Below are 18,642 nucleotides of genomic sequence, written 5' to 3'. Positions count from 1 at the left end.
CTAGCAAGTTAATAAGAGGCAGACCCCCGTGATTTGAGGACAGACTGATCAGCTGGTGTTTTCCCTTTACCCGGCAGACATGGCTACATCAGTCTCTGAAAGCACACTTCCTGCTGATGTGCAAGCTGATGTAAAAAAAAAACACTCAGGCAATTGAGGAATAGTGCATAAAGCAAGGCAAAAACTGGTTTGTGCTGCTAATGCCTCAATCTTGCACTTTACTGGTATAGAAAATAAACATAGATCCTGTAAGACTCCTTTTGGCATGTTCAGACTCTGTTGTGTAGTGAAACCATGTTAGAAATGGCACGGTAATGTGCTGAATTTGCAGCATTTCTTAGTTCTGCCCTGCTTATGTCAGGCCAGAAGAATCTGGGCTATTTTACTTCTGAATCAGAATGCGTAAACAGAATTGTCCTACTGTAGAACAACTGGGATGACAAGCCGGGCCACTTATTAGTGAACTGAGCATATCCTTGATTGTCGTCTAAGTTTGTCAGGCTTCTATTGGAGAGATTCTTGTTGAAAGAAGCTACATTTCCGTGTCTAAAGCCAGATGGAGCCTGAAGGGCCTGTTCAGAAAATACCTGATAGTTCTCTGAGCACAGCATGCTCGAAGTCCTGTACTAACCAGTGTGTTTTTGTTGCAGGCCCTAAAATAGTCTGACGTAAGTGGATTAGTGTGACTGAGGAACCAGAAGGTGTTACCCTTGGCGGGCTTGGGTGAGGCAAAGGTGCCAGAACAGTGACTTGGATAGCAGATCAGGCCAAGTATGGATTGGCTGTGATTCCAGGTCAGTGCTGTTTCTGTCGTGATTTCTTGAGATCACCCCGCCCCGAAAGCCACCCTACACTGTTTGCTGCTGTTTAAGAAAATCTTCAGAGCCTTAACTGTAATATGTGTGTGCTGGGGAAAAGACTCTGTTCAGTTACTGATCGGTGGCCTCCTGAATCAGAGTGATAATGTCCATGTTTTGCTTTTTCCAATTTTTTAAATATGGACCATAGCTTTTTTAAAAAAGCATCTCCTTCAGAGATCTATTACTGGGAATCTCTCATCGCAATATTAATGCCATAGATGGGTAAGGTACAGCTCTGCCTCTTCCCTGCTTACTTGAAAGTATAAGCAAAGGCCTAAGGAGGTGACAAACCATGACACAGAACCAAAGCTTTGCATCTGCATTCCAGCATCCTGGACACAGGGCTCTGCTTCCTCATGGACAACTTGGATCTTGACTAAAAGCCTGAAAAAGAAATAGGTGCAGGAGTCAAATGATGCTGCTTTTTCCACATGATGTCAAGAGTTAGGCTACAACTGTGAAAAGGTTTGGGAGTCTGAAAGGCATATGATTGATGTCTACTTTAGTTTTCTGTTACTGTACAGATTTCTTTTTGGTTTTTTAAGTTCACTTTTTTTTTTTACATGTGAGAATTTTGACATTGTGGTACTGTACAATGATAGCCGGTTTCCCAGATCCTATTTTTCATAAACATTCCCACAAATCTTGAAGTGTTTTCATAATATGAAGAACCCATTATTTCTGATTGGAGGCCAGCTGAGGATGACGGTGTTACTAAGTGAAGATCTTTAATTGCCTTGCTGGATCAAGATCCAACTAGTTCAGTGGTTCCCAAACTTTTTGGGCCACCGCCCCCTTGGTTCCACAAACTCAACCCCAGCCCCCCTTACCCTATCCAACAACACAGTTGAAGGGGCCCACCTCTAGCAACCCCCTGCTGCCCCCTTACCTCTTAGTGCCCCCCTAGGTAATCCCACTGCCTCCCAGGGGGTGGTACTACCCACTTTGGGATCCACTGAACTAGAGAACAGCCAGGTGTCAGTGGAAGCTCACAGCTCTGTCCAGTGATGTCTGTATCCTGTGGTGTGTCCCAGCATCTGATACTTAGAGGCCTGCTTCACCTGTAGATCAAGATTCCATTTAGTTGCTATGGTTAATAACAACTAAATAATGAGTAGAGCAATCTTCCATGAAAGACTTCTTCTGCTTGTTAGGGGGAGTTGCACCTTCTTTTGATTGCAGTGTATTGTTATTTGTTTACCAAAAGGCACACTAAAAGGAACTTTTGCAGGGAAAGGGATATATGTGCTAGCATTTATCCCTCTCTAACTAGGTTATTTGTACTTAGCATGGGAAAGGCAAAACAAAGAACATGTTCACAAAACTGGAGAGCTCTAGTAGCCAGTATGATGTAGTAGTTAAGAGCAGTGGTTTGGAGCTGTGGAGTCTGATCTAGAGGACCGGGTTTGATTCCCCACTCCGCCACATGAGCGGCGGACACTAATCTGGTGAACTGGATTTGTTTCTCAGTCATACACATGAAGCCAGCTGGGTGACCTTGGGCAAGTCACTCAGCCTCACCTACCTCACAGGGTGCCTGTTGTGGGGAGGGGAAGGGAAGTTGATTATAAGCCGGTTTGAGTTTCTCTGAAGTGGTAGAGAAAGTCGGCATATAAAAACCAACTCTTTTTATAAGCATCTAGTGGACAAAACAGCGTTAGTTTCACTTAGTGCCAGGTAGGGCCACTCTTGTGCTGGCAGTGAAGATTGAATAATAGGATATGTATTATGGTACATCACGTATGGATCTGTTAGTATTTGTTACTTGATAGCAAGAAAGCGGACTAAGTGAAATTTATATTCCAATTCTGAGTTACTACTTAGAAGAAGAGTTGGTTTTTATATGCCGACTTTCTCTACCACTTAAGAAAGAATCAAACCGGCTTAAAATCACCTTCCCTTCTCCTCCCCACAACAGGCACCCTGTGAGGTAGGTGAGGTTGAGAGAGTGTGATTAGCCCAAGGTCACCCAGCTGACTTCATGTGTAGGAGTGAGGAAACAAATCCAGTTCACCAGATTAGTCTCCGCCGCTCATGAGGAGGAGTAGGGAATCAAACCTGGTTCTCCAGACATACCACTCCAGTCTACCGCTCTTAACCACTACACCATGCCTGCTCTCTTATACTGATAAGACGTAACTCAGCCCTTGGAATACAGTGATAGAAGTTTATTGTAAAGTTTTATAGTATGCCACATGCTCCAGCTCGAAAGGAAACTGTGCTAGATGTCTAAATTCCTTACTGCCGGTGTACAGCTATCGCTAACCAATGAGAAATTTAACTTGGCACTATTTAACATGGGTAATTTGGGTTGATCATAGTGCTTCTGAGTGCCCAGAGCTTATGAGTGCCCAGAGCCTTCAAAAGCATGAGGGAAGACCAGTTCCTTTGCAGGTGTCCAGCAATAATCTTGCTTCCACCCACTGCGTGTAGACAGACTTGATATGTCGCCTCATGGCTTTGTTCAAAGAATGTCTTAAGTGACCAAAGTATGTAACTATATGGTGGTAGCTGGAAAGACAGCATTGTGGGATACATTTACCGGATACATTTCAGATGGGTTTTGAGTTTGTGTCACTGGGATGTGTATTTCTCTGTATCTGTGGTTGGCATTGTCTTGGGGCCTCCGGTGTGATAATGGTATGTCTAGAAAACATAAACATAACTTCTGAACATTCACCATGTTAACTGTCCAGCCCTTCACTTTATTTGCGCAAACAAATCTCAAACTTAACAGGCAAGTGTGAGCAGGTGTTAGTCACTTGGCACTATTTAACATGGTGATGCTGGTTTTTGTGAAGCTTCCCTTCCTGATCACCTGGAGGAGATTCAGATGTTTACAAGCCTGGAATGTTCTCCTGTCCTAACCCTACCATTTCAACTATGCTGTAAATTAAACTCAGAGCATGCTGTCCAGGGGTTAAGAGTATATGACACAGACAGCTTAGGAAATGATGCATATTGGGGCAAAAAATCCCAGTGTCACATATACACTGATGGCATCTGTGCTGGCAGCGACCGACCAAGAAAGGGATCTTGGGGTGGTAGTGGATGGCTCAATGAAGATGTCAACCCACTGTGCGGCTGCTGTGAAAAAGGCAAATTCCATGCTGGTGATAATTAGACGAGGAATAGAGAATAAAACTGCTATCGTTCTGACCATGTACAAATCTATGGTGAGACCCACACATGGAATACTGTGTACAGTTCTGGTCACCAGATATTGCAGAGCTTGAGAAAGTGCAGAAAAGAACAACCAAAACAGGGGCCTAGAGCAACTGCCCTACGAGGATTGGTTAAAGTGCTTAGGGCTCTTTAGCTTAGAAAGAAGATGGCTAAGGAGAGACATGTTAGAGGTCTATAAAATTATGCATGGTATAGAGAGTGGACAGGGAAAAGCTTTTCTCCCTCATAATACCAGAACATGGTGTCGTCATCTGGTGGGTGAGAGATTCACAACAGATAAAAGGAAGTATGTGGTGATGGCTGCCGACCTCGAAGGCTTTAAGATGGAAGTGGACATGGATAGGGCTATCTATGGCTACTAGTAAAAATGAATTCTAGTCATGATGCATTCCTATTCTGTCCAGGATCAGAGGAGCATGCCTACTATATAAGGTGCTGTGGAACACAGGCAGGATAATGCTGCTACAGTCGTTTGTGGGCTTCCTAGAACAGACTGCTGGACTTGATGGACTTTGGTCTGATCCAGCAGGGCTTTCCTTATGTTCTTATGGAGGATGGGACTATCCATGGCTACTGGTCAAAATGGATACTAGTCATGATGCACACTTGTTCTCTCCAGGATCAGAGTAGCATGCCTAATATATTAGGTGCCATGGAATGCAGGCAGGACAATGCTGCTGCAGTTGTCTTGTTTGTGGGCTTCCCAGAGACACCCGGTTGGCCACTATCTGAAAGACTGATGGACTTGATGGGCCTTGGTCTGATCCAGCAGGGCTTTTCTTATGTTCTTAATCTTGTTCCAAACATGGCACACTGAGTTGCCTGTATAATTAATTTCTAAATGCCTTTTCTTTGATTCTGAAAGAAATTGCTGATGCTGGAATCTCAGCGTTGGCTGGTAGAGGAAGCGGGCAAAGCAGGCAGCCAGTGTTATTTATATGAAGGTAAGCACCTTTGTAAATGCCCGCCTTCTGTTGCCCCCAAGTGAGGAGACTAATTTTGTCCTTTGCAAGAGAGTATTGAGTAGCTACATGTTTCCCAGATTCTTTAAAAATATATAAAATGACTGCTTTGCTCAGTAGATACAGTATCGTTGTCTGAGTCAGTTCTGCCTTCTGACTCTGGAGGCTCTTAAGTTTGATGTGTCATAATAGAGTTGCTAAAACTTGATATACTTGTTAGCCAGGTTAACACATCTGGCTGTTGGAGTGACTTGCAAACCCACAGACAAATGTTCAGGGCTCAAGTCTTCTGTTGGAAGCTGGTTTTCTCCTAGTAAATCAATCTGCTGCAAGGGTTGCTTCATAGTTCCAGGATGTGACTGTTTGCCAGAATGTTTGGGGCAGTGTGACAAAGAGGAGGCCCAAGCTTAAAGTAAAGAGCATCTTTTCTTTTTAAATTGGGGAGTTAAAAACATGCTTCTATGTTTTCTTTTTTAACAATTGAATTGCAGCTGTGTAAAGAATATTTAGCAAGCCCGTAGAGTATAGGAGTCCAGTAGCACCTTAAAGACGAATAACATTTCTGGCAGGGTGTGAGCTTCTGTGAGCCACAGCTCACTTCTTCAGATACAGCTAGAATGTGATTCCGTCTATCCTTAAATAGAGACCAGTGAATTAGACACACAATGACAATGTAAATGTAAAAAGCAAGTAAATTACATTAGCAGGCATGATTGGGTTAGGTGTGATATGAAGAGGGCTAGTAGGTGTGGAGAAATCAGCGTTGGTAATGAGACAGGAATCCCAGATCTCTATTAAGTCCTGGAGATTGCATACTCTTGAGCTTCATGATTATCTGTAATTCAGCAGTCTCTCTGAGAGCCAGCATGGTGTAGTGGCTAAGAGCAGTGGTTTGGAGTGGTGACTCAATCTGGAGAACCAGATTTGATTCCCCACTCCTCCACATGAGCGGCGGACACTAATCTGGTGAACTGGGTTGGTTTCTCCACTCCTCCACATTAAGCCAGCTGGGTGACCTTGGGTTAGTCACAGCTCTCTTTAGACCTCTCTCAGCCCCACCTACCTCACAGTGTATCTGTTGTGGGAAAGGGAAGGTGATTGTAAGTCGGTTTGATTCTCCCTTAACTGGTAGAGAAAGTCGACATATAAAAGCCAACTCTTCTCTTTCTAATCTCCCCTTGAAACCCCTTTGTAAGAGAACTTCTGCTCTTAAATCAGCAACTGAATATCCTGGAAGGTTAAAATGTTCCCCCCACTGGTTTAGCCACCCCATTTAGTATGGGCGCTTTCAAGAGGCTGTCCAGTGGGGTGTGCCTGCACATGAGTAATCCCACTGTGATCCCAAGGGGATGCCGCCCTTCAAGGCCACTTTCCAACTCCAGCAGTGGGAAGGTGCAGTCACTGACAACCAGGACCAAGGAAGGCACCTCCCCGGGCACCTGGGTTGGGAAGCCTAAGGCAGAGGTGTCAAACTCATTTGTCATGAGGGCCGGATGTGACACAAATGACATTTCGTTGGGCTGGACCATGTGTACCATAAAATTTAATACCAGGTACTGGAGATACTAGGAGCCCTGTGGCGCAGAGTGGTAAGCTGCAGTACTGCAGTCCAAGCTCTGCTCCCGACCTGAGTTCGATTTTGACGGAAGTTGGTTTCAGGTAGCCGGCTCAAGGTTGACTCAGCCTTCCATCCTCCTGAGGTCGGTAAAATGAGTACCCAGCTTGCTGGGGGTAAAGGGAAGATGACTGGGGAAGTCCAAGCTTGCAGGACCTTTACCTTTTTACTGGAGATACAAATTTTATAAAGATACAGGCAAAGCCAATTAGTGATATTATTTTAACGCAATAACACTCTTCCAGGATTTTCTTTTATTTAACAGTCCTTGATAATGACACCTCGGGACTGGGGGTGGGGTTGCTGCCTTGGTTGGCTCGCGGGATGGATAAGAGCTCTCAAGGTGCTGGATGTTTGACACCCCTAGCCTAAGGTGTCCGGTTTGGTGACACCCCCCTTATCCTAAGGTACTTTAGGGTGCTATCCAGTTATACCTACACTGTGTGTTGTGCTAAGTGCCGTCAAGTCGCTTCCGACTCATGGCGACCCTATGAATCAGTGCCCTCCAAAACGTCCTGTCTTTTAACAGCCTCGTTCAGGTCTTGCAAATTGAGGGCTGGGGCTCTTGGGGCTCCATCTCTTGTTGGGTCTTCCTCTTTTCATGCTGCCTTCATCTGTTCCTAGCATGATTATCTTTTCCAGTGACGCTTGGCTTCTCATAATGTGACCAAAGTACGATGGCCTCAGTTTAATCATTTTAGCTTCTAGGGTCAGTTCAGGTTTGATTTGATCTAAAACCCACTGATTTGTTTTTTTGGCAGTCCACGGTATCCGTAACACACTCCTCCACCACATTTCAAAGGAATCTACTTTCTTCCTATCAGCTTTCTTCAGTGTCCAGCTTTCACACCCATACATAGTAATAGAGAATACGATGGCGTGAATTAACTTGATCTTGGTGGCCAGTGACATATCCTTACACTTCAGAATCTTTCCTAGCTCCTTCATGGCTGCCCTTCCTGCATTAAAACATGTTTTAAAAATCAGTTGACCACATGTAAAGAAAGTTGAGCCAACTCCTTTTAGTTAATAATGCCGCTGTGCTAAACTTTATATAGCAATATCAAATGATGTTCCTTAAATATTTACTCCTGGCTTCTTTGTGATGTGAGGAGGCTGGTTCAGGTAGAGCATCCCTTATCCGGACATCCTATATCCAGACTGATCTGAAAAACAGCGGCATGCAGGCGGATCTGTGCTGCCTGCTTTCAATGTTTCCTCTCCCCTAAAAAAATAAAATACAGTGTACACTGCATCGTAGGTGGAGACTGAAAGCCTGCCATGGCTATTGTTGTCGCTTTTGTTTAACAGCTGATGCACGTATTCTGGGGAGATAGTTAACACCATTGCTTTCGGATGGTTCAGTGTGTACACAAAATTATTAAAAACACTGTTTAAAATTACATTCAGGCGATGTGTATAAAGTATGTATAAAACCTAAATTAATTTGGGGGCCCATCCCCAAGATATCTCATTATGTATATGCAAAAATTCCACAGTATTCCAGTATAACACCATTGCTTTCGGATGGTTCAGTGTACACAAAATTATTAAAAACACTGTTTAAAATTACATTCAGGGGATGTGTATAAAGTATGTATAAAACCTAAATTAATTTGGGGGCCCATCCCCAAGATATCTCATTATGTATATGCAAAAATTCCACAGTATTCCAGTATACGGAAATATCTGAAATACACAAGCAGTCTTGGGCAAGGGATACTCAACTTGTATGAGTATAGTACAGTTGGTAGGAGATGGAAACTCTATTGGATTTACGGCACTACAGTATCTCTATGCTTAGCAATAACTTCTCTGGTTTGAACTAGAGAATCCCCTTGCATTTCATTCAGAATTGTCTAGAGAAGCTGGTTGAATCGGGTCTTGTTTGCTTCATTTATACCCCACCTTTCTCCCCAGTAGAGACCCACAGCAGTGGAGAGAGCCAGTGCGGTGTAGTGGTTAAGAGCAGTGGTTTGGAGCGGTACTCTGATCTGAAGAACTGGATTTGATTCTCCACTCCGCATGAGCGGCAGAGGCTAATCTGGTGAACTGGATTTGTTTCCCCACTCCTACACATGAAGCCAGCTGGGTGACCTTGGGCTAGTCACAGCTCTCTCAGCCTCACCCACCTCGCAGGGTGTCTGTTGTGGGGAGGGGAAGGGAAGGTGATTGCAAGCCGGCTTGATTCTTCCTTATGTATTAATTGATTAGTCTCTGAGTACATACTGGCTGAAATTTTTAATGTCAGTCATATTGTTTTAATCCCTTTCTGTGATGTCTGAAATCTCTTAACCTTGTCTGTTAATCACTGGGAAACTTGTGGGCTACATTGAAGAAGAGAACGGTTGGTTTTTATCCCCTGATTTTCTCTCAAACCGGCTTACAGTCATCTGGAGACCAAGTCCTACGAGGAAAGGTTGAAGGAGCTGGGTATGTTTAGCCTGGAGAGGAGAAGACTGAGAGGGGATATGATAACCATCTTCAAGTACTTTAAGGGCTATCATATAGAGGAGGGTGCCGAGTTGTTTTCTGTTGCCCCAGAAGGTTGGACCAGGACCAACGGGTTGAAATTAAATCAAAAGAGTTTCCGTCTAGACATTAGGAAGAATTTTCTAACAGAGCGGTTCCTCAGTGGAACAGGCTTCCTCGGGAGGTGGTGAGCTCTCCTTCCTTGGAGGTTTTTAAGCGGAGGCTAGATGGCTGTCTGTCAGCTATGTTGATTCTATTACCTTAGGTAGATCATGAGAGGGAGGGCATCTTGGCCATCTTCGGGGGCATGGAGTAGGGGTCACTGGGGGTATGGGGGGAGTTGTGAATTTCCTGCATTGTGCAGGGGGTTGGACTAGATGACCCTGTACTTTTCGTGTGCTAGAGGTAGGCGGAGACATCAACAAAACAAAACTCAAAGCAGCCAAAAAAAGCTGAGCAAGTAAGCTCTAAAAATAGTTTATCCAATGCTAAATATCCAGTAAACCAATATATATTATAAATACGTATATCTAATAATGTGGCAAATATTTAGATCTATACATTCATAATATATATTGGTTTATTGACTATTTAGCATTGGAGAAATTATTCTTAGTGTGTTGTGCTGCTCGTCTGGGCACCTATCCCTCTTCATTTTGTTTATAATGCAGAGTTCAGTTTGCCTTCTTGCAGCAACTTACAGTAGAGGTCAGCACCTCACCAAGAATTTTTTTTTTTTAGATGAACTGTGCAAAGGAGAAGTTGTAAACAGGCTAGACCTGTATTTGGACATCACAAACAAACCAGTTTCTGGGACAAGCTCAAGCTTGGTTTCTTTTCAAGCTGGTGTGCTCCTTCTCTTCTCTCCATTCTATTCCCTTCGTGTACAGAGTTGAGACTGAAGACTGCCATGTTTAGGAAATCTTCAGTCTCAACCCAAATTCTGGCGCTTCAAATTGGAATTTACCCAAACCACGATGAAGTCATTTGGCATACCAGTTTGTGGATTGTACCATTTGGCATACCAGTTTGTGGATCATAAAGTCCCATTACTTGAAGTGCCTGAATAGAAGCATCACACCAAATTAAGGTTAGATCAGAGACTTGGTATACAAGGAAGCCTACAATCTCAACTTCACCTTCAAGGGGAGGATGCATGCAGGCTTAACAATAGAGCAGATTCCAGACCAGAAGCGCTTGTTTGCGATATCTGAATTCGATCAAGAACGTGACCGAACAATTTTTTTGGAAGAGAGCTGTCTGTGCTAGCAGGGCCTGGAAGCTGAGGTGAGGATTTTGGAGTACATAAAATCAAGAGTATGGTTCTGAATTCTCTAGCAAAACTGGTGAACTGCAAGAAGTCTCTGGAGAGCTGAAATATGGGGTCTCTTTTCTCCTATTAGTATCAGCTGTGTTCTCTAGCTCATGAGGAGAGCGCAAATTTTGAATTATCAAGAAACCTGGCTGTGTGACCGCGGTCACACAGCCCGGATAACCTACAAGAACCAATGAACTCTGACCGTGAAAGCCTTCAACAATATTATCAAGAAACCCCTTCGCACATTAACTTCAGAGATAGCAGACCACATACATTTTCCCTATAGCATTCACATACATTTTCCCTATAGCATTCACATCAGATACTCAATGTGTGGTTTGAAGTGGACCAAGTGTCAACTACTCTGTTGTAAAATAATTATTCTGTTTACTCAAAATACACCAAAGCCCAGGTTTATGGAGCAGTTCCTTCTCCCTGAAGGAAAGACCAATATTGGTAGAAACATACTTATTAGATATTCCGGTTGTACTGTGGGTCAGTGGCTTTCAAGCACTTTTCTTGGGAACTTTGGATTTTTGTGGAAGCTCATGAAAGGTTTCTGAGAGATGGTAAACCAACTTTAACTAGTAACAGTGGGTAAGCTGACTACATTCTCTTGTTGTTCGAAGCCACGGGAAAGCTCTGGTTGTATTCTAAATCACGCTTTATGCTCTTGTGAGTCGGCAGTTATATACCTGGGCAGGACAGTACCCCACTTACAGTAGAAAAGAGTGAGAGTCCAGTAGCACCTTAAAGACTAACAGAATTTCTGGCAGGGTATGAGCTATCGTGAGCCACAGCTCACTTCTTCAGATACAGCTAGAATGAGATTCCATCTATCCTTAAGTAGAGACCAGTGAATTAGACACACAATGGCAATGTAAATGTCAACAGCAAGTAAATGGCCTTAGCAGGCATGATTGGATTAGGTGTGATACGCAGAGGGCGCAGAGAAATCAGCATTGGTAATGAGACAGGACTCCCAGATCTCTATTAAGTCCTGGAGAATGCATAGTCTTCATGATTAGTTGTAATTTGGCAGTCTCTCTTTCTAATCTCCCTTTGAAATCCCTTTGTAAGAGAACTGCTCTTAAGTCAGCAACTGAATGTCCTGGAAGGTTAAAATGTTCCCCCACAGGTTTCTGATGTCAGACGTATGTCCATTCAATCTTTGTCGCAGGGACTGGCCTGTCCAATGTAGAGGGCGGAAGTACCCCACTTAGGCATTCATGTGGCTGTCCATACACAGGGTTGTATCCAGGGGTCCATCGGCCGAAGGCACTTGATGCCCACAGTTCTTTCCTGCTTTCCTCCTGAGTGGGGAGGCAGGAGGGAGCGATTTGGCCCCCTTCTTACTGTAGCCCACTGACTCATGTGGCTGTTTACTCCATGTGAGTCCTGTGACTTCAGGAATCACCTTTCCCGGGGTCAAAAATAGCTGCTGGTGGGGGGAGAAGGGGAAAGTGGAGAAGACTTGGGATCCTTGCACAATACAACAGGAGGTTCAATGGCACCTCTTAGGAGGAGCAAAATGTTTTGCGACACAAACTTTTATGAGTCAGAGCTAGTTCTTTCCGATGCATAGGAGGAGCACAAATCCATTAAGCCTATTTATATACACAGCAGAAGGTGGAGGGGGTGTTACAAAGGACGGCTGTTGTAAAACCAGGTCAGATCCAAAGATCCAGTTCACTCAGCGTGGGTGAGAGACACGCCCAACTGTTAGGTAGGCCAAGTGTAGTGAGCAAAAGAGATACAGTGGGAAGAAATGGGGGAAAGAGATACAATAGGAAGTTAGAGATACAGCTAAAGTGATTAACATCTGTAAAGAATGGGGATATGCCAGGTATTGGCACCTGTAGTGAGCTGGGAATCCAATGTCCTTGTGAAGCCCTGGGGCTTGCATTATCTTGAAGTTATTAATGAATTCAAATCCAACGATTTCACATTGGAGCCTCCCTTTGAAGTTCCTTTGTAAGATGACAGTGTCTTATGCATTGCACAAGGATCTCTGGGTGCTTGTGCTAATAGATTGCCAGATCCAAAGGCTTGCACTGATTTCTGTTTGCCTGAGGGAGACTAACTGAGCCCCGTGGCACAGAGCGGTAAGCTGTCGTACTGCAGTCCAAGCTCGGCTCACGACCTGAGTTGGATCCCGACGGAAGTCGGTTTCAGGTAGCTGGCTGGCTCAAGGTTGACTCAGCTTTTCATCCTTCCGAGGTCGGTAAAAGGAGTACCCAGCTGGCTGGGGGTAAAGCGTAGACGACTGGGGAAGACAATGGCCAACCACCCCATAAACATAGTCTGCCTAGTAAACGTCGGTCTGTGATGTCACCCCATGGGTCAGGAATGAACCGGTGCTTGCACAGGGGACTACCTTTACCATTTTAAGGAGACTATAAGCTAAAGAAGCCAACACCCCCCCCTCTGTTTAAGTGTTTCTTGCCACCTTTTGCCTGTAACATGCCAGTTGAGCCAAGCAGGCTGATGATGCTTAGCGTTTAAGGGAATTCTAGTACCGGGTAAAGAGACTCGATCTCCTTTTTGTAGAGTGTTGGTGCTGCGACAGATTTCTAGAGATGCTGCTGCTGTTTCTGTAGTTGTGAGTACAGTATGAGTCACAAACTGAAAAGGGGGGGTTGGCTGGAAGTTCTGTCACTCTCGGATGCTGTCTGCCTTGCCGTTTTGGCTTTGGTGCCTATCAGTTATTTATAGGAGGATTTGATGCATTGTGTTCCTGAAATGAAATGTAAAACTCTAAATTAGATTGTTGCAATGACTAAGCAGATGTGTTGCAGGCCTCACCGGAGTCTGAGAGGGAAATCTTGCAAGATGAGCTGCTTTCTTCGGTGATTTCCTGTGTGCTTGCAGCAGAGAAGCCTCTTCGGATTTCTCATACTTGGGAGCAGCCTTGACCCTTCGAAATCTTTGATGTCTGTTTTGAGCAGACTTAAAATGTAAAAGTAGTCCCCTGTGCTGACCCAAGGGGTGATGTCACATCCTGACGTTTACTAGGCAGACTGTATTTACGGGGTGGTTTGCCAATGCCTTCCCCAGTCGTCTACGCTTTACCCCCAGCAAGCTGGGCACTCATTTTACCGACCTCGGAAGGATGGAAGGCTGAATCAACTTTGAGCCGGCTACCTGCTACCTACTTCTTTCAGGATTGAACTCAGGTCGTGAACGGAGCTTTTGACTGCAGTACTGCAGCTTACCAGTCTGTGCCGTGGGGCTCCTTGAGCAGACTTAGGCATCCAGAAAAAGCATGTCTTTGAGGACCATATCAGTTGAAGCTCCAAGCTGATCAGGTGCAGGTCTTGGTGTACCTGTTTTCTCTTCACCAGGGGTCCCTAACATGGTGCTCATGGGTGCCATGGTACCCACCAGCATCTTTCTTGGCACTTGCCGGATGTTTTTAGAAAGTGGATGTGGCCAGCTGGGGCTTTTGGATAGCAAGTCCAGTGGAGATCTGATTGGCTGTGCAGAGTTTTTAAAAGTTGCTTCTGCAACAGCTTCCAGTACAGCACAAGGATGTATATGTGAGAAAAAAAATTTTTTTAAATATGCTCATTCTAACAGGCATCCTGTTAAGCAGTGTTTCTCCCTGAAATGTGGAAGAGTTACTTAGATTTATGGATAACCCCACTCCCTGACATTTTGTGGCTGGCTCCTCCTCCTGCGGCAGTCATTTTTGTGGTTGTTCCCGCCACCCAGCATCAGAATTCCAAAGGTGTGTACAGACTTGAAAGGTTGGGGACCTCCGATTTCCACATGGAGTTGGGAGCATTCAGTGTGACTTCCAGGCCTGGAAGGCCCAAGATATATTGGCCCCGGGGGAATTATTTCCTCCGCATTTGAATTGGCTCTTGCAGTTTGCGTAACTGAAGTCACAGGCTCATGAGTGGAATGTGGACTTTGCCCAGCAAATATCATAGCTGTTTCTCATTTTGAGCCAGCGTGGTGTAGTGGTTAAGAGTGGCGGTCTCTGATCTGGAGAACCGGGTTCAATGACCTTGAGTTCTCTCAGAACTCTCTTAGCCCACACGGAAGCAGGCAATGGCAAACCACCTCCGAAGTCTCTTGATAATCCTTCAGGGTCGCCATAAGTCAGCAGTGACTGGATGGCACTTTCCACCACCACCAATTCCTCATTTTAAGCTTGGATGCTGAGGAAATAGCATGATTTCAACTATAGTATGGCAGCTGAGATCAATCATACTTCGCTGACAGAATTCAAAGCCTGTCTACTTGAAGAAGAAGAGTTGGTTTTTATATGCCGACTTTCTCTACCCTTTAATCAAACTGCTGGTTTACAATCTCCTTCCATTCCTCTCCCCACAACAGACACCCTGTGAGAGAGTTCGGAGAGAACTGTGACTAGCCCAAGGTCACCCAGCAGGCTTCATGTGTAGGAGTGGGCAAACCAACCCATTTCTCCAGATTAGAGTCCGCCGCTCCTAACCACTCCACCCCGCCAGCTTTCTTGAGGGAGAAGCAGGAGCTTAACTGTGCTTTTGCACGCAAAAAGTCTCCAAACCCCAGCATCTTGGGTGCCAAGGTTGGGGAAGATTTCTGCCAGCTCATTGACACCTCTGGGCTTCACGGGCCACTCATCTGGCATCGTGTGAGGCACTTTGCTATGCGGTTATGTGGTGTGATACCAAATCAAGGGAAGAATATTGGTTTGCTGAAGTTCTGGCATGCAGACTCACAGAATGATAGCTCTGGACTTGTTGTGTGGCATCACACATCATGCCCTGGGGGGCTGGATCTGCGCAAAGGAGGGCAAGTTTCATGCGCTGGTGTGCAGGCCCTCTGACTTAACTCTTAAGGAGATGTGCTGACTACAGTGATTGGCTAGTCTGATAAAGTGAGCATTGCTTGTAACAACTTAAGCGGTTTCCGCATTGGGCTGGTGTCCCCTGTAACTATATACAGGTTGAGGATCCCTTATCCGGACTGCTTGGGACCAGAAATGGTCTATATTTCAGATCTTTCCGTATATTGGAATAGTTTGGAATTTTTGCTTATACATAATGAGCTATCTTGAGGATGGGGCCCAAATTCGTTTAGGTTTTATATACATTTTATACACATCTCCTGAATGTAATTTTAAACAATATTTTAAATAATTGTGTGTACATTGAACCATCCAAAAGCAGAGGAGTTAACTATCTCCCCAGAATACCTGTATCAGCTGTTAAAACAAGAGGCAACTACAAACTAACAGCAGCAGGCTTTCAGTCTCCACCTACGATGCAGCATACAGTGTATTTTAATTTTTTTAGGTGAGAGGAAACATTGAAAGCAGGTAGCACGGACCTGCCTGCATGCCGGCTCGTAGGGTCTGGTTTTAGGATCAGTCCGGATAAGGGATACTCTACCTGTATCATATTCATGATGAGCTGCAGAGCCCCCCCCCACACACACACACACACGTGAGGTGGCTAAACTGTGCTGACAGGCTGAAATTGAGTCTTGGAGACTTGATTTATCTCCCATTTACTGTATGGGATTTGTCCAGTATTGAGGACAGCTTGGCAAATCCTCCCACAGATGCTCCATATCGATTTTTTTCTTCACGGAAGGCCGGTTATTTAGTTCTTGTGAAGCAGGCATTGACACCGGCTTGTCAAATTAAGTTATTAAACACCAACCTCTTCCAGCCCGCCTTTTAAAATCAGATGTGTGGAATATTTGGCATGGAGAGTTAGAATGCTTCCGTTGGCACTTGCGGCAAAAAGAAGAACCTGTATCCAATTCAGTGTGGTTTGCGTTTTCAGGGTGTTGGTCTTTGTGGTAGAAGAGAGAACATTGCACGTGGTTAGATCCCTGCTAAATCAAAAGCCCCCGATGGTTTGTGGTGGGTTTTAGGAATTCTGCCATAGATGAAACACTGTCACGAAGACGGATTGGGAGCCCCAGCCAATAGAAATCTCTAGTGAGTGATATTGATGTGCATTGCGTGTGGCAAAATTCATTGGGCTAAGCTGCATTTTGTCTGGCCTGGATGCTTCAGGCATGATTTATGGGTCTGTTCACCTAGATTTGTTAGCTGGGAACGCAGATGGGATGGAGAGAGAATGGGAAACAAGAGCAACAGGCGGTTTTAAAGCGGCTTAAGCCGCAGAAGAATGGCCTGTCTTTCTAGTTTGATTTTAGAAGGCAATCCTGGCTGTGGTGGTTTTTTTCACGTTGCCAAAAGCTAGGAGACCATGTCTAAATTTGCGTTTAGCTGCTGACCAAAGGGTTTGAACGGGATAGCTGTATGTTCATGTCTGAGTAATGAACATCGCACCTGCGAATTTGTGTTGCTAGAAGCATGTCACTACAGTCTTGGGAATGCTGAAGCATAAGTTAGTTTTTGAAAAATAGTCTTTGTAGGGTCTTAAAAGTCAACCAGGAAAGCAACTTGATAGGGGTACATTAGTTTAGTCTGTAGCAGAGTAATTTTTGTGGACCGGGGAGGGGGGGAGTTTTACCATTTTCCCCCTCCCACCCCAGACGTCCGACTCACCATCATGCTGTTCCCTGGGGGCATTTTGGGTTGTGCTGGTGGGGAGAGACAAAAAATTCCATTGCAGAAATTACTGCCAGGTCCAAGCCATTACTTCTGGATGTGTAAACCATGGCTTAAAGTGGCTTTGCCCTCACCGAATGATTCATGCTGCTTACCTGCCGCTCTCCTTGAAAAACGGCTCCCGTTTCTCCCTGTACATTCTCTTCATGGGGTACAGCTTAGCTCAGTGGAAAACATTTGGGTTCCTAACCAGGATCACAATTTTTGTCTCTGCTGATGCAGTACTAAACACCTAGTGTAGTACACAAAGCTTTAAACTGTTTCCTCATGTTAATTGCCTAAACTTCCCCTCATATTCATAATTGTTTTTGAATCTTTGAGCAGCGCACATTTTTTCCTGATGATCTCATTCATTAAAAACACTCCTTTCTGATTCCAGTGGTCTTGGAACTCTGCTATCCGTTGGCTTGAGAAAGAATCGCAGGTGTCCTCTGGGCATATCCATCCTGGGTTCCTTTGCTCTCTGTGATGAACTCCTGCTTTTCTCTTGCCCAAACACTTGCAAAGCTTTTATTCCTTCGAAGCCGCAATAAGGAAATTAAATTGGGATGCAAATGCAACATTCAGTTCTTACTGCTTGATAACGTGCAACTCTTTCTCCTAATTGGACCGAGCATGCAGATCGCCTAGGAGAAAATTGCAGATTGCCTGGTTTTTTCTGGAAAGTAGTTGCACACCACCCAAAATTCAGTTTAAATTTTTTTTTTAAAAAAAGGTTTTCTGAACGTGTGACTCTCTTGGATGATGATGTATTCAGGTGTGCTGGGAAGGCCATTTTATTTAGTTATCCCACCTTTCTAAAGTTCAATACAGGTTACTGGGCCTGAGACCTTGAAATTTAACAGACACATGAAACTTGGTCACAGTGTTCACATCCCATGACGAAAAAAATCCCAGACCTCTTTCTTCAGGTGCCAGCTCAATCAAGGTGGCTGAAAAGCAGCCTGCAAACATTTTATTTGACTTGAGCAGGTACTCTGTCTATGGTGGATCTCTTGTAATTGTGGGGTTTATCCTTGAGGCAGCCTCATTTGGTAGAGGTTTGGTATTCAGGTGTCTGAGCGTGGCATAGGCTTCCCTTCTTGCACCGCGGTGTAGCAAAGAAAGTCATTCTAAGGCATAAACAGCTGCTTAAATTATGCTCAGAAAATGATGGAAAGCTAATGGCATACAGTGGACCACTGGTGTACATCGGTTGCCGTTCTATTAGTCATAGCATTCTTCAGGGGTTGTACTTAACCTTTGCCCTGGAAGATTTTTTGCCAAAACAGGAATTCTTTGCGATGGGCGGGGCGGGTCGTGTTCCCTCTGCTCATCTCCTGAAGCCTCAATCTAATGCCACAACAGGAAGATGTCACAAGGAAAACAGCCCAGTCTGGTTATGAGTTGGATGCAGGTAGATAGAACTGGCAGTGGAGTGTCCCCCGGCAAGGGGGGGGGGATGTTTTGGAGGCAAGGCTAGAAGGGAAGTCAGGTAATCCCGTAGCTGATGGTATTTGATTTTGCACCTTTTAACCTAAAGTTAGTGAGCACCTGTCGGGGCTTCTCTGCCTCCTAGGAGGAAGTTCTCTGTCTGTGCAGCAGCCCAAAAATCAATACAACAGCTCAAGTTGTTCGGTATCAGCCTGGCATCTCGCAAACATTCTCCT

At 44.7% G+C, this 18,642-nt stretch overlaps 1 protein-coding gene across 1 annotated transcript in view; it reads left to right on the top strand.

The window, feature by feature from the left end:
- The window catches only part of HUWE1 (HECT, UBA and WWE domain containing E3 ubiquitin protein ligase 1), a 141,855-nt gene that overhangs the window by 1,636 nt on the left and 121,577 nt on the right, over positions 1–18,642 (top strand). Inside the window, exons 2-3 of the mRNA XM_056867056.1 lie at positions 651–794; positions 4,912–4,990. Coding sequence (XP_056723034.1) covers positions 4,921–4,990 — 70 coding nt within the window. The 5' untranslated portion in view covers positions 651–794; positions 4,912–4,920. The remainder of the gene's footprint in view (positions 1–650; positions 795–4,911; positions 4,991–18,642) is intronic.

The sequence above is a fragment of the Euleptes europaea genome, chromosome 1, assembly GCF_029931775.1.
Source record: "Euleptes europaea isolate rEulEur1 chromosome 1, rEulEur1.hap1, whole genome shotgun sequence".
Lineage (NCBI taxonomy): Eukaryota > Metazoa > Chordata > Lepidosauria > Squamata > Sphaerodactylidae > Euleptes > Euleptes europaea.
The sequence above is the reverse complement of the archived record's forward strand: the minus strand, read 5'-3'. Positions and strand labels throughout refer to the sequence as shown.